Here is a 23,268-nt window from a genome sequence, read left to right as displayed (position 1 = left end):
TTTGAAGTGAGGCCTCCAGAACTGCACACAATACTCCAGGTGCGGCCTGACTAATGCAGTGTACAGCTGGTCTATGACCTGTTGCAATTTGGATGTTATGCCTCTGTTGATGCACCCCAATATCACATTAGCCTTTTTTGTCACTGCATCACACTGGTTGCTCATATTTAATTTGTGGTCCACCCTTACCCCAAGATCTTGTTCACACTCCAGGGTCAGTGACCAGGTTCCCTTCTGATGTTACAGTGTCACTAAAGGGTATTTTTCCTAACCTGATAGGAAACATGCTTCATTTGCCATGTAATTTAAACAGTTTACATTCAGACTTTATCATTTTAGTTGTACATGTGGAAATGGCATGGGTTACACTTATGCCCTGGAGATCTCGTTGATTGTAATGGTGCTGCTCGGAAGCGACAGGGACGTTCTTGCATGCCCCTCAAAAAACTCTATGGAAACCATACAGTTTTGGGAGGGAAATGCTAGAGTGTCCCCGTCAAATCCGGAAGTGCCACCATTAACAGGCATCTGACAACCCTAATTTTGGGGAACTGATGTGGCTTTACAAGCTGGCCTCCCAGAATCGTAGAATCATAGAGTTGGAAGGGGCCACCAGGGTCATCTAGTCCAACCCCCTGCACAATGCAGGAAATTCACAACTACCTCCCCCCACACCCCCGGTGACCCCTACTCCATGCCCAGAAGATGGCCAAGATCTCTCTCATGATCTGCCTCTCATGATCTGCATACTGTCATAGAATCAGCATTGCTGACAGATGGCCATCTAGCCTCTGCTTAAAAGCCTCCAGGGAAGGTGAGCTCACCCCCTCCCGAGGAAGCCTGTTCCACTGAGGAACAGAGCTTTTCTTCTAGCCCTCCAGGTGCATGAAGTTTTGTCAGGAGCATTGGCTGCCAGACTGCAGCACTGGCTACCCGGCAGATGCTAGCAAGCCGCTGTCCAACAGCGTCTCAGGGCAGTGGCACGGGAGAAAGGGCGTCCTCGAGGTCTGCCGCTGGTTTTGGAGGGTTCCACGGTAAACGCTGGCTCTTCCTGTTTCCAGCCACACAGATGCCTCCAAAGCAGAAAGAGACCCAGAAAGACTCAAGCTGACACATTTTCCCACCCCTGATCTCGGGGCTTGCCTGCTGCTTTGTGATCTCGTATGTTTGTAAATGAACAGATGTTACACCAGACCCCCAACCTTCTGGTATTCTTTCTTCCCAAGGAAACTGACTCAGTATGAAGCCATTCCTTGCATTTCCAACTGCCTGGGAGAAAAATATTCCCTCTGTTGATAACATAACCTTCATCTGTTCCTTTCTACCAGCTCTTTCTTTCAGTTACTTTGGTTTATTCCTCTCAATCCTGGTCGAACCTTTCTGCCCCCCTCCCTTTCCCCATCTAGGGTTGCCAGCTCCGGGCTGGGAAATACTTGGAGATTCAGCCCCATTGCAATTGGTGGGGCTCCTATATAGGGTTGCCAGGTCCCTCTTCGCCACCGGCGGGAGGATTTTGGGGTGGAGCCTGAGGAGGGTGGGGTTTGGAGAGGGGAGGGACTCCAATGCCCTAGAGTCCAGTTGCCAATGTGGCCATTTTCTCCAGGGCAACTGATTTCTACCACCTGGAGATCAGTTGTAGTAGCGGGAGATCTCCAGCCACCATCTGGAGGTTGCAACCCAAAATCAAAGCACTTCCGTGCCAATACCGCAAGGTTTGGAAAACAGCACAGGAACAGTATAGTACAAAATGACAACGACTATATTATGTTTAAACATGCAAAAACAAGCAAAAGGGAATACACACAAGTAGCACTTATAACAAATATATACAAAATATGCAATCAATGTTCAATGCAGCCTCAATGCAATATAATTTTCTTAATATATTTGTAGGAATTCTCATTAAAAAAGTCCATCAGGTACATGTATGAATAATCATTGGATCTTCATAATAGATCTTCTATTATTATGATTATTCATACATGGACCTGATGGACTTTTTTAATGAGAATTCCTACAAATATATTAAGAAATTATATTGCATTGAGACTGCATCGAACATTGATTGTATATTTTGTATATATTTGTTATAAGTGCTACTTGTGTGTATCCCCACTTGCTTGTTTTTGCATGTTTAAACACAATATAGTCGTTGTCATTTTGTACTATACTGTTCCTGTGCCGTTTTCCAAACCATCTGGAGGTTGGCGACCCTAGCCCCGTCCCGTGGCCACTAAAAGAGACTTGGTGTGTTTGATTGCACAGGAAACTCGAAGCAAGGCCTGCGCTGCAAGACGTGCAAAGTTAGCGTGCATCTGTGGTGTTCGGAAGAAGTTTCGCACCAGCAGTGCCCGGGCAAAACGGTAAGCCGCTGAGCAAATGTGTGTCTGCTTTACCATCCGGCAGAAAGGGGGAGAGAGGACCACCGCTTCCGCGTTGCCTAACAGCACCCACTGGGGTTGGGGGAGCACCACTGGCTTTGCGTTGCCTAGCGTATTGGGTATCGCTGTTAGAGGGGAAAAGAAAAATAACCCAATCCTCCTTCAGGGGTAATATCCCAGCCACTCACCAGATGCAGGATATTCTACCTCCTTAAATAGCAGAGTCCGTGAATGTGGAGGAATTTCTAAACAGCGCACGTACTAAAGGTTGAGAAAACTGTATTTAATAACTAATCACAAAGCCATTCAAAAACAAACAGCATCTTGGCTTAGGAGGCTTCTATAACTTTGTAACATCTAGAGCACTGGTTCCCAACCAGGGGTCCGTGGACCCCCAGGGGTCCGCGAGAACTAAATTAAGGTCCGCGAAACAAAGTTATAAACCCATAATAAATTAATATTTTCAATTAAAAGTTCTCTATTATAAAAATATATATTCAAATATTATTCTAAGCTTAATGTTTAACTAACAGTTATGATTAAAGTTTATTTTCAAATTCTCAGAATTTTTATTTTGAACCTTGGGGTCCCTGCACCGAACAAAAAAGTCCTAGTGGTCCCTGGTCAAAAAAAAAGGTTGGGAACCACTGATCTAGAGAGAGAAAACCAGTGCCGAGACAGGGGCAGCTAACTTCAAGAATAGCAGCCTTCAGAAGAGAGGAGCCGATTCCGGAGGATGGAAAGCGTCGGTTCAGCGCATCAGACCTCTTCCCTCCTGAAGCCACAGAATTTTTTTCTCATTCAAATTAGGCTCCAGAGACTTTCTAAAGAATCGCAGTCTTTGTGTTGCTTGGGGCCAGTTCACATGAGTTAGTTTTCCTGGGCTCTCTCGCACATTGAAGCATTCACAAGAGCAAACAGTCTACTGGCATCGGAAGCCCCAATGCTGGAGAGTTCAGCAGATTGAACTCAAGGGGCGGGAAAAGCCAGACGTTCCTTAAGGCGACTAACGTTCAGAAATCTGCAGGCCCCTTCATCCCAGGGTTCACCCCCCACACTATTGGGTCGAGGTGTTAAATGTACAAGAGAGATGGATTTGGGGTAATCATCGGGAGAAGCGTCCCCAGTGCCTCTCTTTCTATGTTGCGCGGCCGCTTCCGCTGGATGGGGGAAGTTCACCACCTTTCTCTCATTGCTGTTCTGCAGCAGGCAACTGCCTTCCGACGCAATCTGAGCTCTCCAATGCTGGTACACGAGCCACAGCAACAGCCAGGAGCTACCAAGGAGTCACCCCCAGCAGGTGAGACTGGAACAGTCCTTGGAAGGAGGGAGGGAGGGAGGGTGGACATCAGGAATGGAGACCTAGTGCGGGGCAGGGTTTACAAGGTCAAGTTAGGAGCTGGAGCTCTAGGTTCAAAGCCCAACTTGGCAGTGAAACCTTCAAGTACTTGAAGGGCTGTCATATGGAGGATGGTGCCGAGTTGTTTTCTGTTGCCCCAGAAGGTCGGCCCAGAACCAATGGGTTGAAATTAAATCAAAAGAATTTCCATTGAGACAGTAGGAAGAATTTTCTAACAGTTAGAGCGGTTCTTCAGTGGAACAGGCTTCCTCAAGAGGTGGTAAGCTCTCCTTCCCTGGCTGTTTTTAAGCAGAGGCTAGATGGCCATCTGTCAGCAATGCTGATTCTATGACCTTAGGTAGATGATGAGAGGGAGGGCATCTTGGCCATCTTCTAGGTCACTGGGGGTGTGGGGGGAGGTAAGTTGTGATTTTTGGGGGTGTAGGGGGAGGTAGTTGTGATTTTCCTGCATTGGGCAGGGGGTTGGACTAGATGACCCTGGTGGTCCCTTTCAACTCTATGATTCTATGAAAAAGAAGCGGGAGAAACCTCTGGGTGTGCCAGCACATGTGTAGCCATCTTCCATTACGGGCATCTTCCCAAAGGCAGGATTTTGAGTAGCAGATCATTCCAATTACTTATGGCCAAAAGTATGGTAGCCAACTGGCCTGGAGGAAAATGTCCAGTTTTGTTTTGAAATAGAGGATTAATAGTATGTTATTTACCAGGTGAGGTTATTTACCTCTACATCATGAAAAGCTTCAGCTACCCTTTCCCACATCTTAAGCTTCTACTAAAGGGACAGGATACCTATCTCCAGGCCTGTTGGCAACCCTAGAAAAAGGGTAACTGAAGATTTGCTGTAGCCAGCTCTGACTATCAAGTGTGCGATTTGGAAGTAGGCAGGAGATGACAGTCTGACCAGTGGATTTCTTCTTTCTTGGCTCATGAGCACGGTTTCAACCAACTCTGTTGTTAAAATCAGTGAGGTCATTAATGAGGTTTCATCTGAGCCAGAATTATTCTTCAGAGTTGGGTCTTAGCCCTGGAATACTGAAACGATAAATGAAACAGCTTTCAGAGAGCCTTGGAGCATGTGCAGAGTGCCGCCCCTCTCGCCAGTCAGGAGCCACCTGCAACTAGTCCCTGTGTATCTTGGATGAGGGAAAGCAGATCAAAAGGATCTAGCTCACTGGCTTCCCAGCCTTTTTGATATGGCGATCCACGAGTCCAAATTTACTTGGTGTGGTGAACCACTTAAAAAAACAGAGAATGCACCAAACACTGATCTATCTGGATTCTCTGGTTAGTCCAAAGTTATGTAGAATCTTTATGCATTCAAGATGTAATTGCCCTTTTTCAATGGTTTTGCTGGGCCGTCTGCTAAAGATCCCTTTTTCAGACCAGCTGTGTCCCTGCCCTCTTCAGTCAGTGGACTCCTTGGTAAATACCCTTTGTTGCATTGTCCTTATGTGTACCAACTTAGGCTAAAATGGATTGTTTTAACAAATGGTCCGCATCTTCTCAAGCAACTTTGGAGCAAAAGGTTCAGTTCCTCTTAGAGGACTCTGACTCTGTACTTATTTTGTTGCTCGTTTTTTGGAGGCTGCAGACAAGAGTCGAAGGGAGGTGTTTTTAGAGATGGGTCTTATTTAAGTTTTATGGTTTTATTGTTCAAGACCTCGGTCTAAGAACAGGGGGAGACAAATAAAAGATCTAGCTTACAGGCACGTCTGAGACCTGGAGCCTTCTCACAACCTTGGGCTCTGCAAATATTTGATTGTAACCTGTCCTGGGGTTCTGAAGGCCAGGTGGTTTACAGATCAACAACTCACATTCCCCCATTCCTGCCAATGAATGGGGATCGATCTCTGAGGCACCCTTCCCTTTTCTAGCAGGCCCCAGTGGCAAAGTGGATCCTATTTACGAGACTTTGCGCTACGGCACGTCGCTGGCCCACTTGAATCGTTCCAGTTTCAGCAGCACCTCGGAGTCCCCAACCAAGAGTCTGGTACGGTCCCTCTTTGTGCACTTTGCTTGAACAGGTCCCTGAGGGAGGAAGTCCAGGGTTGTGGGAGTTCTCTGGCCCAGGTGCAGAGCAGGATTGGAGGAAGAGGAAGGGGCTGCTAGAAAAAGAAGCTACATTTCCAGATCTCTGAGCAGCTGGCCACTCAGCTGGAGGCCACCCTGAGATCATGAAAACAGCACAGCCCTTACCACACTGCTGAATCAAGTGGAGCCTTTCTCTGGGGCAGGAATCCTTCCCGCTCCCTTAGTTGAGTGGAGCAGGTGGATTTAGCCCATTATTTTCTGTCTGCAACTGTATTTCAGAGGTGTGCAGGAGCAGTTTTGTGCCCATGAGTAGAACCCCAGTCCCACGTATGGGATGCCCATGAGAATGGCTAAAACACTGTAATATAATGGGGGGGGGGGGGACATAAGGAAAAGAGAAGGGGATAAAATTCCCATTAATTATTTCTCTCCCAAGAAGGTTTAATCAAAAATGGCATTTACAGTTCTTTTCTAAACAACTGGGAAAGGAGAAAGTATATGGGGATAATTTTACTTGTGTTTAGGCAGATGGTGAGAGGGAGGGCAGGAAGGGGTGAGCCAGGGCTCGACTCTTGTGGCCCTTTCTTACATGTCCAGGGTAATGCTGGTCGCCACTTTGGGGTCAGGAAGGAATTTTCCTCCAGACCAGATTGGCCCAGGGATCCTGGAGGTTTTTTGCCTTCCTCTTGGCATACAGCAAGGGTCACTGGGGGAGCGGGAGGTGGGGAGGTAGTTTTGAATTTCCTGCATTGTACAGGGGGTTGGACTAGATGACCCTTGAGGCCACTTCCTGCTCTATGTTTCTATTTCTATATGATAATTCCAGTGAATTTGCCAGAGAGAGGGGATGAGAATTACGCAGATCAAAAATCACCTTTGTTCAAATGTGACTTGAGCTCCCTGTGGATAAAGAAGCTGGAGTAGAGCTGTTCTCTGGAGTCAGCTATATAATGTCCAGGCTCTGAAAATATTTTGCCTACATGTAGGGTTGCCAACCCCAGGTGGAGTATGGAAATCCCTCGGAACTACAAGTAGTCTCCTGACTACAGAGATCAGTTCTCCTGGAGAAAATGGCTGCTTTGGAGGGTAGACTTTACAGCACTCTACCCTGCTGAGGTCCCTCAGATCCGGCAACCCTGCCTACCAGGTTTGGGCATGTTGGATGGTTCCTGCATTAGGACTGGATAGGGTTGCTAGCTCCAGGTTGGGAAATACCTGGAGATTTTGGGGGTGGAGACTGAGGAGGGCGGGGTTTGGAGAGGGGAGGGACTGCAATGCCATAGAGTCCAATTGCCAAAGCAGCCATTTTCTCCAGGGGAACTGATCTCTGTCGGCTGGAGATCAGTTGTAATAGCAGGAAATCTCCAGCTAGTACCTGGAGGTTGGCAACCCTAGTGATTCATGGCTTCTGAGAGGAGTCCGTTCACCTGCCACTAAGGCACTTCTCAATGAGACCACAGATGTGTCTGCTGAAGTCCTCTGCCGCCTTTCACCCTCTTACATGTGGCATCCCATTTCTCCTAGAACGAGAAAGATGAAGTGACCGAGGACACAGAAGGTGGCAGGCAGATGGCCGAGGAAAGTCAGGTTGATAATGGTAAGGGAGGCTCCCGTTCTTTGCTTGTAGGAACTCTCTTGGACTGGCAGCTCTCCCCTCCAAGGCTCTTGCAGCCCTTAGCAGATCCTTACTAAAGAGGGGGTGAAAGGGAGGGCAACTGTATAAACAGGCACCCCTTGGAGACTGTAGAGACAGGGGTTTTGTGCACACTCCGAAAGCCTGACAATCCTTTCTTGGTTCTTTTCAGTGTTCTCCACCCCAGCAGAGAGCGAAAGCACCACGTCGGAGGAAAAGAGCCCGGGGCAGCAGGTAGAACAGTGTGGTGCTTGACACAAATACTCCCTTTCAGTCCTGTGTTGCACTTTGATCCTTCCTCCATTCCGAATGTGGAATTTAGTACATTCTGTAAAACAGTAGTATTTTTTTTAGCATTGCGCTAAAGCATACTTGCTGGGCATCTTTTTTAACATTGTGCTAAATGCCAGGGAATGAGGTCATTAATAACTATAGTCAATCTTCAACATTTCAGGCAGAAACTCTGTTTAAAAGGATGGCTTTTAAAATTAAATAATGATGATGATGATGATGATGATGATGATGAAGATGATAATTTATTAATATGGTCACTGACCAGCAAAACAACAACAACCACAACAGATAAGAAAACCACCACAACAGCTACTACTGCTACTACAAATAATCTAAGCCTAAACATTACATATTACATGTCTGAATAAAATTTATATAAACATTATATATCTTGGTGTGACCCCCTTAATATTTTGAGTAATAAAGTATTTCTGTTACTCTTATCCTGTCAGGGTACGATGTATTTTAATAGCAGCAGCGCATAATTTAGCAGTCAAGAGTGTAAACGGTGAGTTTTCATCAGTTAGGAGCTTCTTAGCCAGAAACTCATCTGGTTGGTCAGGGAAAGTGTCAAGCAAAGAGGAAAGAACCCTTGTTCAGTCTTCTTGGTAGAATGAACGGTGGATCAAGACATGTTCTGAAGTTTCTATATCCCCTGACCCACAAGGCCAAGCCTTTCTACTATGGGGACCTTCTTATATCTTCCCTCCAATACTGCTGATGGTAAGACCTGGCGCCTGGCAAGGGTGAAAGCTTTCCTATGATTGATAAGTTCTAATTGAGAAAATGAACATATTGTTTGAAAACATTTTCCCTTGCATGGACACACATACCTTCGGTGAAGATTGTCATGCTGTGGTGACAGCTACCGCCAAAGCAATGTTCTTTTTAAATCTGCACAACCAATCAGATCTCCAGCAGTCCGTCAGAAGTCCTGCTGGGCAAAAGCCCCACTTGGTCCTGCCCACTTTCTCGAAAACACTCGGCGAGTGCTGGGAAAGGGGTCGGCAGGCACCATGGAGCCCACGGGCACCACATTGGGGACCCCTGCCTGATGCTGCAGTTCTGGTCTCTTTATAAAACTGCCCTCCTGAACATATAACATAGTGTAATATAACATAATGCCCTAACCTGGATGGCCCAGGCTAGCCTGATCTTGTCAGATCTCAGAAGCTAAGCAGGGTCAGCCCTGGTTAGTATTGGGATGGGAGACCACCAACGAATACCAGGGTTGCTGTGCAGAGGAAGGCACTGGCAACCCACCTCTGTTAGTCTCTTGCCATGAAAACCCCCAAAAGGGGTTGCCATAAGTCGGCTGCGACTTGAAGGCACTTTACACACACACAATATAACATAATGGCATAATTCTATACATTTAAAACTAGTCACTTAATAAAAAAAATACTGTCATTAAAGCAATTAAATAAATATTGTCAGCAATGAGGACAGCTATGGAACTGAAAATTTTATCGACAACACATCTCCGTAAAATTTCTGTGGCTGGGGAAAGTCTTCAAAACATTTTTAAAGTCAAAGCATGTTTGAAAATCTTTATTCTGTGTCGTTTGTGTAGTTTGTTGCACATGTGTGTGTGTGTGCACACACACACAGAATAGTCTTGGTTTGCCTGGGAAGCTGTGGGAAGCTGTAACTGCCGGCTATATAATAATTCCAGAGGGACGACTGTGTTATTCCATTGCAGCAAAATTAAAAAGCAGCCCTTCCTTGATTAGAGCTGATTTCATGTTAATTCTGCTCTTGCCCGTCTTCAACAGTCAAGGATGGGCCTCAGCCGCTCTGAATGGATTGATTTTTCTTTGATTAGTTATTGTTTCAAGATGGCCTCTCTTGTCTTCCCACTCCTGCCCTTCTGTTGCTTGTAACTTTAATTGCAAATAATTACTATGCATGAAGGAATTTGCTCTTCTGATGAAGTGAGCTCTGACTCATAAACACTTGTGCCGGAATCAATTTTGTTCCTCTTTAAGGTGCCGCTGGAGTTTAACTTTAATTCCAGCAATGGATTCCTGAGGATTGCTATTCCCCTGCCTCCTTATTGTATTCAAACATCACTGACAAACTTCGGTTTATTTATTTCTTGCCTGCAAACTGTGATTCGGGAGCAGGGGCAAATTGTTAAAGGAACTTAAATACAAATGTCACAACAGACTATGGTTACTTTCAAACCAGGAAATCTTCAGTCACAGCTTCATGTGTGAGCGAAAGAGAAAAGAGGGAGGGAGAATGAGTCCAAGGATAAATGGTGCTCAATCTTGTCATGAACAAGCTGGGGTTTGATCACACCGGACAGCCGTGTTAATCTGTATATAGCAGTAGAAAAGAGCAAGAGTCCAGTAGCACCTTCAATACTAAAAACATTTCTGGCAGGGTATGAGCTTTCGTGACTCACAGGGGTTTGTTTGTAATGTCTGACTGCAGTCGGGAGGCAGGGGGAACTGATGTGGAGGCGGGTGTCATTTTATTCTTGACTTTGAGCACAAATAGTGTTGCCAACTGGCCAGAAATACACTTCCCTTACCCGCTCCTTTGCCTTTAACAGCAGCCTGACCCGCTGAAATCAGCAGGTGAATTTTTTCACTGCATGTTCATGCCAACCGATCGAGCTGCCTTTAAGGGTACAGGAGCAAGGAGCTGGTCAAAAAGTTGGCATACTTGGCCACCAAACTGTCTAGTGCCCAGAACTAATGCTGGCTCTTCCATTCACCCACAGTCAGCTCGAGGCTCTGCTCGCAAGGAGGTCGCCCCCATGTACTCATACGTCGCCCTCTTCAAGTTTCTGCCTCAGGAGTACAACGACCTGCCCTTGAAGTAAGTGAATCTCCCTCCCCATCTTGCCAGCCGATTCCAAGGGTGGACTGGCCATTTAACTTACGGGGAAATGTCCCAGTGGGCCAGTACCTTAGAGGGATGCTGGTGGCCGGGAGCAAGTAGAGCCGAGCCTCAGGGACTGTTTGGCTCAGACCCCTCATCAGCAATGGCAGTTGGCATCAGTTGTCCTCTCCTAAAGTGCTTCCCGTTTGGGGGGTAATGAAAGGGGTGAGCCAATGCCACTGGGTGGCACCGCGGGGGCCCTTACCTTGACTTGCTCCAGGGCCATTTTCACTTCCCGCTTGGTTCAGGTTACATGCCCTAAGCTGCCACATCCCTGGGGCCTAACGTACCTCACAGGGTTGCTGTGAGGATAAAATGGAGAAGAGGAGAATGATGCCGGCCACATTGGGAGCCCTTTGAGGAGAAAGGTCAGGTAAATGTTGGCATCTCCCCACTACCCCCAGTCTGAAGGTGGCAGTTCACAAAGGGAAAAGAGAGAATTTGTGTGAGCACAAATTGTTGCTTTTTGGAGCTAAACCATTCTCTTTTTTTGTCCCTTCAGGCCTGGAGATCGAATTATGCTGGTGGATGACTCCAATGAGGACTGGTGGAAGGTGAGCAAATCTGATGAAAGGCAGAAGGAATAAGTGGCCATGGAGAAAGACCTTTTGGCTCACTTGTAGTGTGGTTAGACCGCTACTCCCCTGTGTGGAGCCAGAGTGGTACCCTGGTCTAAGTGTTAGACTTAGAACCAGAGAGACCTGAATTCAAAGCCAGTCTCTGGCCCCTTTCAAAACAGCCTTCGTAATCCATTTTAGCAGCCAGTCGTTAATGGGTTTTTTTGTGTCATTTCAGACACAACCGTTTTGGCTTCCGGCTGCTAATGGATTTTTTTTTTATCTTTTCCTGCAAAGTGCTTGTGTCCAATTCACAAAGGGGGAAAACCATTTTTTTAAAAGAAATCTTTCCCCCCATTTTTCCTCTTCTGAATTGCTGTAGTGAAGTGTTTGAGATGTCTGAGGCCCTTCCAAAAGTGCCGCTTCCCCCCCTCCCCCACCTTTTTCACGGAGTGTTCATTTCAGTCTTTTTTTTTAATGCTCTAACTTTTACACTAGACCAATATAGCAATTCAGTGCTATATTGCCAGCATTTAGATGCTTGCTGAATGATGGCAATATAGCATTGAATGGCTATATTGGTCTAGTATTATAGCGCTAAAGTTGGAATGGTAAAAAAAAAAAAGATGGAAAAGAATGTGCCATGAAAAAGCCGGGGGAAAGAAGCGGCGCGGTTTGAAATGGCCAGAGCAGAGCGCTTTAGACATGGCTTATTAACAGATTTAAATATGCTGCATTATGTATGCTTAGGTTACACACGAGGCCGAAGACAGAGTTCCAACAGCAACCGCTTTATTCAATTAACAGGGAAGAGAGAACTAACAACTGCAAAACACCCCAACTTATATACAGTTCCCAACCACCCAGAGCCGCTCACCCCACCCCCTGGCCATGGTTGGACGGCAAAAGTCCACCATCCAAAAGGAGAAACAGACAACGGAGCCTGGAGCAGAGCCTTAGGCTCAACACAGTTCAGCACAGCTGAGTTCAACAGTTCAGCAGCTCAATAGTTCAGCGTAGTCCTTGCACCACTAAATACATTACATGCTATATGAAACCTCCCTCCCAATGTCACTTTATTTGGAATCAGGTCAACAATCAGTTCAGAATGGCTGTGTGAAAAGGGCTTAACCTACTTTACAGAATAGTTTGTAGAATAAAATGAAGGAAATCATGGTGAGATAAAGTGCATTCCTTGGGGATAATGAGGTGGTCTTACAGGAGGAGGAATATTATGTTGTTGAACGTACCCTATCCATAAATTTGTTGCCATGCTTAATTATTCTGCTGTTATGTCAATTCAGCTCCTTCCTTTCCAGTGTTTTGATATTTCCCCCCTTTGGTTTATATCCAAGCCATCGGAAAGAGAAGATAAAAGTTTAGTGATAAAGCTCTTCATGATCTAAGACCTGCTTATGCCCATCTCCCCCCACATGTCATTAAGTGTCTCAGTTATGGTCCCCAAGCTGGTGCCCTCTGGCTGTCCTCTCTCTCAAGATGGCCTGCCTAGCATTTCATTTCAAGAATGAAACAGTAGGCTGTTCATTTCAAGAATGGGTCCCGCTCTGTGGCACAGGCTCCCTGAGGAGGTGAAGACAATGCCCTCCGTAGATGTTTTTAGGAAGGGCTATAAGGCTGCTTTATTTGCTAGAGGGTTGCCAACCTCCAGGTAATAGCAGGAGATCTCCCGCTATTGCAAATGATCTCCAGCTGATAGAGATCAGTTTACCCGGAGAAAATGGCAGCTTTGGCAATTGGACTCTATGGCATTGAAGTCCCTCCCTAAACCCTGCCCTCCTCAGGCTCTGCCCCCAAAACCTCCCACCAGTGGCGAACAGGGACCTGGCAACCCTAGCTTTTAGTAGGGTTTGAGTTGTAGGCATTTTCTTGGGGGAGGGGAGGGATAGTGTTCTGATGGATGGTTTTAATGTAAGCTGCCCTGAACCACAAGGGGAAAGCAGGGTTTTAACTATTGTAATAATTAAAAAATTGTTATTGACTGTTTCTCCAGAACCCTTCCCATTCACAAATCCTTCCAACCACAGAGTTAGACAGGGAGAGAACAGGTTGCTGGAGGCCAAAGAATTGCATTAAGGCAACAGGCGTGGGGCTTCGAAGCCAGGCTCCTCCAGTAAGGGCTGCCAGCTCTGGGTTGGGAAATACATGGAGATTTTTGGGGCGGAGCCTGAGGAGGGAGGGGTTTGGGGAGGGGAGGGGAGAGACTTCAATGCCATAGAGTCTAATGGCCAAAGCAGCCATTTTCTCCAGGTGAACTGATCTCTATCGGCTGGAGATCAGTACTTTTAGCGGGAGGTCTCCAGCTAGTACCTGAACATTGGCAGCCCTATCCTCCAGCCAAGCCCTAGGTTCTTTTCCTGAGCAAAATCACTTTTCCTTCAGAGTAATCCCAAGTGGTAAAGGCTATGCATTTTACCAAGGGGTAAAATGAATTGGCTAAGGGCATCCGGTGAGCGTCGTGGCTGCACACAGGGATTTGAAACGGGTCTCACAGATCTAAGCTGTCTATCCACCGTAACGAGTGTGTGCTTTCCCACTAGCTCCTGTTCCACTTCTAGGACTTGTCAGAGCAATTCTTGTATATATGTTGTATGCTCTTGTGAATCCATCTACATTCACGGGCCAACAATTCCCTTCTCTGCTCCCCCTCTGTTATCTTTGCCTGTTATTGTGCATTCGCGCACACACACGCACATTCTCTCTTGTTCTCTTGCACTCTTCATTTATTCATGGAAGGTTTTGCATTGGATTTGCCACTCTTTAGATGCACTTTTCCCCCGTCCATATTCTCAAAACTCAACAATAAGCCGCCATGCAGACCTTTGAGAATTCAGATGGGGGAAATGTGCATCTATAGAGTGACAGATCCAATGCAAAACCTTCCATGAATAATGGAAGTTATACTCACAGATATACACCCTTGATAGCTCTCTCCCCCACCCGCCCCCCAGGAAAGGCGTTGGCCTCTCTGAGCCAGCCAGACACGCATCTGTTGCCATAGCAATGTGGCAGGTTCCCAGAGCATCCTTCACACACCCAGAGCTTTCCTCCACCCAACAAGACTCGTAAAGAGTTGGAGGAGGATCTTATGCTTTGTGGCCCTGAGAAAGACCGCACCAACTCCCTTCAACTTTCCCAAGGGGATTCAAAAACATAGGTGTGCTGTTGCTGTCATCTCCTATTCTAAAGCATTTCTTATACTGCCATTCTTGGTCTCACTGTGTTGTTGCGACTGCCCAGAGCCGGTTTGGGATTAGGGATACCAGTAGGGTTGCCAACTCCAGTTGGGGAAATAACGGGAGATTTGTGGGTGGAGCCTAAGGAGGGTGGGGTTTGGGGAGGGGAGGGGCTTCCACACCATAGAGTCCAGTTGCCAAAGCGGCCATTTTCTCCAGAGGAACTGATCTCTGTTGCCTGGAGCTAGTTGTATAGTCTAGCTCCAGACTATAGAGATCAGTTCCCCTAGATAAAATGGATATTTTAGAGGGTGGACTCTATGGCACCGTACCCCACTGAGGTCCCTGTCCTCCTCACACTCCACCCCCAAATCTCCAGGAGTTTCCTAACCTGGTGCTGGCAGGTTGGTGGCCGGGGTGGGGGCGGGCGGGCTGGAAACCACGTTTGGGATGCTGGGGCAGGGTCCAGCCCTGACATGATTACACAGGAGAAAATGGCCTCTGAGCATGTGGGCAGAGTCCTTTGCTCAATTCAGACTTAGGCAGTTCTTCCACTGTCCGTAGGCCAGGCTTAGCCCTATGCCTCTTCTTCAACAAGCTTTTAAAAACTGGGTTGGATCCTGCCAGAGTTTCCATTTAACCCAGTTCCTCTTCCCACTGCAACCCTGGTCCTGCTGTTCACATGGTTCCTTGATCCATGCATGTGGCCTGTTCATTAATCAAGAAGTGGCCATTCCTTCTTCTTTCACTAGCAGAAAAACTGGTAGGGTCCATCCCATTGTTTTTATGATCAAATTACAAAGGATAATAAAAAACAGTCAGAAAAGTATTGTTTATAAACTGGAAGAATGCCAAAGATCATGCAATTTGAGTTTTTCCGACTTTCAGAAATTGAGCATAAGGTGACAGAGTTGAGGAGATGGGAAACCTGTACTGAGGGGTCCTTGCAGATCCGCCCCCCGGTTTAGGCAATAACTGTTTCCAAGCGGTGGAGTCTGATCTGGAGAACTGGGTTTGATTCACCACTCCTCCACATGAGCAGCGGAGGCTAATCTGGTGAACTGCGTTGGTTTCCCCATTCCTCCACAAGCCAGCTGGGTGACCTTGGGGTAGTCACAGTTCTCTTGGAGCTCTCTCAGCCCCACCTACCTCACAGGATGTCTGTTGTGGGGAGGGGGAGGGAAGGTGATTATAAGCCAGTTTGATTCTGCCTTAAGTGGGAGAGAAAGTCGGCATATAAAAACCAACTCCTGCTCCTCCTCCTTCTTCGTTTGCTTCGCTTGCAGCAAATTTAGATTACCAGGGTCTGGATGTGTGAAAAGCTCAATCCATTTTGTTTCTAAAAAACAACCTTGCAAAGTTAAAGAGTATGCAGAGTCTAAAGGAGGGTTTGACCCACACAGTAAAAAGATTATCTACCCCAGCCCTTTATTGTTTTCATCTATATTCACTGTAATTTTTGTTGCCCAAGGACATGAACACATAAAACTGCCTTATACTGAATCAGATCCAGCATGATCTACTCAGACTGGCACCAGCTGTCCTCTAGGGTTGCCAGTCTCCAGGTGGTGGCTGGAGATCTCCCGCTATTACAACTGATCTCCAGGCGACAGAGATCAGTTCAACTGGAGAAAAGGGCCACTTTAGAAGGTGAACTCTATGGCATTATACCCCATTGAAGTTTATCCCCCTCCTCAAAACCCACCCTCCACCCCAAAAAATCTCCAGATATTTCCCTACCCAGAGCTGGCAACCCTACCCTCCAGTGTCTCAGGCAGAAGTCTTTCACATGAGCCAGCGTGGTGTAATAATGGTTCAGAGCAGTGGATTCTAACCGGGTTTGATTCCCCATTCCTCCACATGAGCAGCAGACTCTAATCGGTTGAACTGAGTTGGTTTCCCCACTCCTGCACATGAAGCCAGCTCGGTGACCTTGGTCTAGTTCTCTTCAAGCTCTATCAGCCTCACCTAACAAGGCATCTGTTGTAGGGAGAGGAAGGGAAGGAGATTGTAAGCTGGTTTGATTTTCTGTAAAAGGTAGGGAAAATGGGCATCTTAAAAATAACTCTTCTACCACCTGGCTCTTTTAACTGGAGATGCTGGGGATTGAACCTGGGACCTTCTGCTTACCAAACAGATGCTCTGCCGCTGAATCACTGCTCCTCCCCTCTATCTTGGTTAGAATCCTTAGAATTCTGCCTGTTTTGAAATATAGTAGGGTTTTTTTTCCAAAGTAGACAGTTTCTACCACTCTTGATTACAGAGATTAGAAGAAGAAGAGTTGTTTTTATATGCCGACTTTCTCTACCACATAAGGGAGACTCAAACCGGCTTACAATCTCCTCCCCTTCCCCTCCCCACAACAGACACCCTGTGAGGTGGGTGGGGCTGAGAGACCTGTGACTAGCTCAAGGTCACCCAGCTGGCTTCATGTGTAGGAGTGGGGAAACAAACCCAGTTATCCAGATTCTACCACTCTTGATTTCAGTTGGTTTTTATATGCCGACTTTCTCTGCCACATAAGGGAGAGTCCACCACTCCAAACCACCGCTCTTAACCACTACACCACGCTGGCTCCACGTTAGATTTAAGAATGTGATAGCAAAGATACTTGCACATTCAGAGTATGACTCAGCCTCCCCGGCGGCTACAGCTCACCTGGTCTGGTTTGTATTTCAGGGGAAGATGGGTGATCGCTTGGGCTTCTTCCCCGCCAATTTTGTGCAACGGGTTCGTCCTGGTGAGACAGTGTGGAGGAGCTGCAAGACTTTCTTTGGCAACAAGGAGCAGGGACAGCTGAGCCTGAAGGAAAACCAGGTATGAGCGGGCTGGTCTTCTCCTCCCACGCAGAAGCTCGCATGTGCCCCAGACCTATGAAAGTCATGTGTGCTGTTCTAAAAAACAAATTAATTAATTATTTCCGTTGTTTATATCCCTCCTCTCTCCTCAGTGGGGACCCAAAGCAGCTTACATCATTCTCCGGTCCTCCATTATATCCTCATAGTAACCCTGTGGGGTAGGCTAGTATGTGACTGGCCCAAGGTCTCCCAGCAAGCTTCCATGGCAGAGTGGGGATTCGAACCTTGGTCTCCCAGATCCTGTCTGACACTCTAACCCCAACCATAAAAAGCTTTAAGAAGAAGAAGAGTTGGTTTTTATATGCCGACCTTTTCTACCACTTAAGGAAGAATCAAACCGGCTTACAATCACCTTCTCTTCCCCTCCTCACAGGAGACACCCAGTGAGGTAGGTGTGACTAGCCCAAGGTCACCCAGCTGGCTTCATGTGTAGGAGTGGGGAAACCAACCCAGTTCACCAGGTTAGAGTCCACCGCTCCTAACCACTGCTCTTAACCACTACACCACTCTGGCTCTTTACCTTTAATGGTTGACTCATTTGACCTAAGCTTTCAAGTCAGGCCATGCTAAATTATTTTGATTTTTTTCTTTAATATTATTGCTATTATTATTGTATAACAATAAAAAGTAAGTACCTAGTCCTTGTTCTTTGCGGAAAACCTGCATGGATTCAGTGGTATTTGCATAAGGTCTTTTTATTCTGTTGAATTAAATTTGCAGAGTTTTGACTTTCCCAAGCATGGCCTTTTCCCAGGGCCATTCTCAAGCAAGGTGGGAGAGATGTGGTGTTAATGGCACAGGTCTGCTATCTGCTGGTGGTTTCTCCAAAGCCCAGTTTATGTAACCTCAGCAGTAAAGACATGACATAACTGCACAGGCAGAGGGATACTTTCCTCAGCCTCAATGGTGTGGCATTACAGCCATGCTTAGGTCCACTGTGACAACTGCTCTACTAGCGTGGTGTAGTGGTTAAGAGCGGCAGACTCTAATCTGGAGAACCGGGTTTGATTCCCCACTCCTCCACATAAACTGTGGACTCTAACCTGGAGAACTGGGTTTGATTCCCCACTCCTGGACATGAGTGGCAGACTCTAATCTGGAGAACCAGGTTTGATTCCCTACTCCTGGAAATCAGTGGCAGATTCTAATCTGGAGAACTGGGTTTGATTTCCCACTCCTCCACATGAAGCCTGCAGGGTGACCTTGGGCTAGTCACAGTTCTCTCAGAACTCTCTCAGCCTCACCAACCTCACAAGGTGTCTGTTGCGGGGAGAGGAAGGGATTGTAAGCCGGTTTGAGACTCCTTTTGGTAGAGAAAAGCAGGGTATAAAAACCAACTCCCTCTTCTAATCAGGCACGTGTATATATTCCATCAGGAGCCAACACTACCTGTGTATGCAGTCTGTCATCTTCACAGCAATATTTACATTCAACACACCTGTGCATTCCAGTCCCATCCTCTCCTGAACTAACAAAGCCCTGCTAATGATCTACTCAGAGCCACTTGATCCATCTCCCTGATGTGCCAGGCTCCTGACTTGCTGGGCCGGGTGCCAGCTGACAGTGGAGTTGATGCATCTTGAATGCATCTCACGCCAATGAAGCCAAAGCTGATCTGAGTCGGATCAAGGAAGTAGTGCTGGAGCTGTTTTAACTCTTTCCCCCTGTGTCATTTCCCCAGTTAAAATCCCTCTAACTGCTGTTTGCACAGGAGAAAAACATAGAAATACCTATACAGGAGATATTTTTCTTCTTAGAACTCCCTATTATAATCTAGCCTGATGCCAGGGTACCACAATATGCCTCCTACTGCTCATGCTAAGCAGGGAGCGCAAACAACAGCCATAAAAAATGTAAGTAGAACCCATACTAGAGGCACCACTTCGATTTTCCTTGGAATATCATCTACTTAACCTCCAAGCAACAGAAAGTTTTGGACTTGTTTAAATTGTGCCTTTTGCATTAATGCATTTAATGTGCATGTTTTTATTTCAGTTACACAGTTTTCCGTAATTCTTAAGTCATGTAATGGTCAAATTCTGAGAAAGGAGGGCTAAGACTCAGAGAAGATTGCCGTGGAAGATAGCTAGGGAAGCTGATAGGAAATGGGGGGTGTTGTTGTAGTGATGGGGGGGAGTTCTGTGCGGTGAAAACCCACCTTGTAAGCCAGCCACTCAGACGTTTCTAAGTGTCCCACTAAAGCAGTTTGCCTATTTTTTCCTCAAGCCCACTGAAGCATTCCTGCAGACTGGCAACTTTCTGTTCAAATTTTTGCAGAGCTGGCCTAATGCTCTGTGGCCTTTGCACCAAAAAGTAAAATCCCAGATTCTGCATGTCAAAAACAGGTGCGTAAATGCAAAACGCGTAGCTTATTCTGCACCCTAAATTTGTGGTTGCAAAAACTTGATGGGGCCTCTTGAACATGATTGGGATGTCAAAGGTCAGGAGAGGAGAGGAAAACGTGGTGATAGCAAACATGGGAGGCGACATAGCAAAGAACACCAAAGCCTCACCTGTGCCATGCAACTCCACTCCCTTGCACCTCATGAGTGAGTCCCTTGTGGGGCCCTGAGCCTTCCCATTCACCATACGCCACAAGCCTCCCTTAACAAAAATGAGGACTACAAACTTAGTCCTAAACAAAGCTTTTAGGGATGTCAGTTCCTGCCTGGGATACTAAAGCGGGAGGGGCTTGTGCTGCCCTCCTAGCTACATGCTGCAGCTTGTGTGCCCTTGGGCCAGCCGTACATTCTAAGCCTAACCTACCTCATAGGGTTGTTGTGAGGATAAAATGGAGGAAAGGAGAACAAAACGGAGGAGAGGAGAACAACAGCTGCTTTGGGTTCCCATTGAGAAGAAAAGCAAGGTATAAATGAAGCAAATAAATAAATTGTGATAGTAGGGGGAGAGGTGCTTTGTTTTGGTAAGTTTTCAATAGGAGGGAAGGCGGCATGGTATCACCCAATCTAAGGTTGCCAGGTCCCTCTTCACCACCGGTGGGAGGTTTTTGGGGTGGAGCCTGAAGAGGGTAGGGTTTGGAGAGGGGAGGGACTTCAATGCCATAGAGTCCCATGGCCAAAACAGCCATTTTCTCCAGATTTGGTTCTCAGGGTCGGAATGACTTGGTATTTCGACCCTGAGAACCAAAGCGAAGCTAACGGCAGCATTCCTAGATAAGCAGTCTTGGGAGTTGGCTAGCCGAAACAACATCAAAGAAAACCAAGGCAACCGGAGTTCAAAGCCTGACACGGATCTCTATTGGCTGGAGATCAGTTGTAATAGCAGGAGACCTCCAGCTAGTACTTGGAGGTTGCCAACCCTAGCCCAATCTCATCAGATTTTGGAAGCTAAACGGGATTGTTACTTGGAAGGGAGACCACCAAGGAGGGCTCTGCAGACGAAGGTCATGGCCAACCACTTCTGCTTCCCACTTGCCTTGAAAGCCCCTTGCTGGGGTCACCGTAAGTCAGCTGCGACTTGACGGCACTTTACACACTAGAGACGAGTTTTGAATCTTCTGTTTCTTTTAGATCTGCGTTGGTGTGGGAAAGACCACCCAGAACGAGGGCTTCATCAAGGTGACGAGCGGTAAAAAGCGAGGGCTCGTTCCGGCCGATATACTAACCGAGGTTTGAAGATGGAAGAAGGAGCAACGCATGCTGGGAAAACAAGAGCGGTTAAGTGCAGGGGAAGAGTGTCCCTCTTAGCCCTGCCTTATTGTAGCCCATCCCATACCCGAGCACCTGGCTAATCACTACTTCATGGAATCTTCTAGATGGATTGTGGATGGCTTTGGGTTGCGGGAGGGAAGGAGACTTGGCCGGCACGGGCTTGAGTACCACTTGCCAGTACACCACTGGACCGGGACGCGTGGTCAAGTTAATGTCTCCTGTCCCCTTCCTCAGCTTGGGCGCAGTGTTTTTCCCCCTCTGTAACACCCCCTCTGCTGACCACTCCGAGGTGTAAAGTGTGAGGGAGATTCCCACAGCTATCATTCACCCCCTTTCCCCCCTGTCCTTGGCCCATGCTTCTGCGGCAGCAGAGGCCAGCGACAGACACCGGCTTTATCCTGCAGGGCTCTTTATATCTGGCCATAAAGCTTCCCCCGTTCTGAGGCTCCCTACAAAAAAAATCTTTTGTCGCATGTGGAAAAGTGACGGCCTTCTCCGGCCAAGGAGGCCACGTCGGTGTGTTGTGTCCCCGTCTGCCTGTGTGTTAGTTTTAAACTTTCAGGGCTCTCTCTATATTTGTGTGCGCGGCAGTCGCTCAGAGCTGGCCATGAGGTGCCTCCATCCCTGGCTCCGGGGATCTTCCTTGGTGATCTCCATTTGCCTCTCCCGCACGCAGCGACTGACTCACCGCGTGACTGACCGCAACTTGGATCGTTTCTCAGGGACTTTCCTCAGCCTGACACAATTTGAACGGAGCTGAGAACGTTAAACGCCCCCCCACGCCCCCCCACGCCTTGCTCGCGTGAGGAGACCAGAGAGGCTGGTCAACCTGCCTTTCCCCTCGCCGCCCCAGCATGCTTCCAGCTACCTGTAGATGTACTTTGGCTCACAACAACGGTGATGGGAAAGGACTTCAGTTTCATCCTTCGGAGAGCTTTTATAGCATCCGTGTCTGGACACCAGCAACATGGCCAAGTAGGATTTTCTGCACTGGAGAGAGTGGATGAGAAGGGGACGTTTGCCAGACCCTGTGGGCCGGAGGCCCAGTTTGTACGTGACACAGTAAAACGCTTGCCGGAATGTGCCCTGCCATGTTGAAAAGCATTTTCAGTATTCACTGGATCATTTGCACATAATGTTAGCACATCAGCCATGTGCCTGCTCATGCTATTTTGAAGTGCTTTACCCATAAGCCCATATCATGTGTATGTCAAGCCTGGGAGGGGTATATTTCTTAACTCTTATAAAAGGACCACAGCCTGCCTGCCTGTAGTTTAGCAATAGGTGTTTCTTTGCTTCCAGGAAACCGAAGCACAGATAAATGGCCTCTCTCCTAAAGTCAATCCTGTAGTCTTTTGCACTCTTAGGTGTCCTAAAAACAACCCTGCTAGACTGAGCAAGTAAGGTGGGGACCTTAGCCAGCGTCTCCCCAAAACTACCCTTTGGATACAGATGCCTGTCCTCCGAAGATGTTTGAGCAAGGTAATGTCTGCAGAAGATTTTAAAAAAGAAAAAGAATTTTCAGGAGGTAAAATGGGATGCTTTATTTTAGATTAAAGATTTTGGTTTTGAAAAAGAAGGCCCCCAAAGAGATCTAGGTCAAAACTGCAAGGCCTTTTGCACCAGCCTCGAGCAGGGAGAGAAGGGAAATGTCTCCCATTCTAAGCCACCAGTATTATAAGAGGCTGCCTTCTCTTGAATTGGTCAAGCTGCCGCAAGCTGACTAGTCAGTAGCAGCAGCTCCCTAAGGCTTTTCCCAGCCTTCTACATGGGATCTTCTTAATTGGAGAATCCAGGCACTAAATCTGGGATCTTTCATATGCAAAGCATTTGCTTTTACTATTGACCTATGAGCCCTTCCATAATAGCAGATATTTAGGTTCTTAGCCCACTAGGTGACTGCAGATTTTTCCATTCCTGGCTCCAAATGTCGCTAATCTCTATATCAGACATTCACGACAGGGGTTGAAATGTTAACGCAACTGGCAGAGGCACTGCAGTCACTGCACATTTTTGCTGGCAAACACCAAAAAGTGACTCCTGGAATTCTGTTCAGTCAGCAACTTCACACTTTCACCAGCATCTTTCCCATTCCAAGATTCATTCCCAAGCAGGACATTTTTCAGCTGCAACTGATGTACAGTGAAAATTAGAATAATGTTAGTATTTCTGTAGCACTTCTACCATGCAAAGCACTTTAAAATGGTCATTCCTTGGTTGTCAAAACAGTGTTGTGAGATACATTAGTACTGTTCCCATTTTTTTTAGACTGGAAAACAGAAGGTGAGTTGTCCAATGTTGTGTAGTGAATGCACCAGCAAAGCAGTGCTAGGGAACAGAAGCAAGGTGAGACGGCAGGTGAACTTTAGCCCCTTTCAAACAGCCTTTATAATCCAT

At 47.0% G+C, this 23,268-nt stretch overlaps 1 protein-coding gene across 1 annotated transcript in view; it reads left to right on the top strand.

Moving 5' to 3' along the window:
• Nucleotides 1-21,631, top strand: part of STAC2 (SH3 and cysteine rich domain 2) — a 57,010-nt gene extending 35,379 nt beyond the window's left edge. The window contains exons 3-12 of the mRNA XM_056864687.1: nucleotides 2,266-2,363; nucleotides 3,588-3,681; nucleotides 5,616-5,731; nucleotides 7,297-7,369; nucleotides 7,578-7,639; nucleotides 10,431-10,528; nucleotides 11,094-11,145; nucleotides 17,022-17,159; nucleotides 20,731-20,778; nucleotides 21,548-21,631. Of these exons, the coding sequence (XP_056720665.1) occupies nucleotides 2,266-2,363; nucleotides 3,588-3,681; nucleotides 5,616-5,731; nucleotides 7,297-7,369; nucleotides 7,578-7,639; nucleotides 10,431-10,528; nucleotides 11,094-11,145; nucleotides 17,022-17,159; nucleotides 20,731-20,778; nucleotides 21,548-21,631 (863 nt within the window). The remainder of the gene's footprint in view (nucleotides 1-2,265; nucleotides 2,364-3,587; nucleotides 3,682-5,615; nucleotides 5,732-7,296; nucleotides 7,370-7,577; nucleotides 7,640-10,430; nucleotides 10,529-11,093; nucleotides 11,146-17,021; nucleotides 17,160-20,730; nucleotides 20,779-21,547) is intronic.
• Nucleotides 21,632-23,268: the final 1,637 nt, after the last annotated feature.

Source organism: Euleptes europaea, chromosome 18 (genome assembly GCF_029931775.1).
Source record: "Euleptes europaea isolate rEulEur1 chromosome 18, rEulEur1.hap1, whole genome shotgun sequence".
Classification (NCBI taxonomy): domain Eukaryota; kingdom Metazoa; phylum Chordata; class Lepidosauria; order Squamata; family Sphaerodactylidae; genus Euleptes; species Euleptes europaea.
The sequence above is the reverse complement of the archived record's forward strand: the minus strand, read 5'-3'. Positions and strand labels throughout refer to the sequence as shown.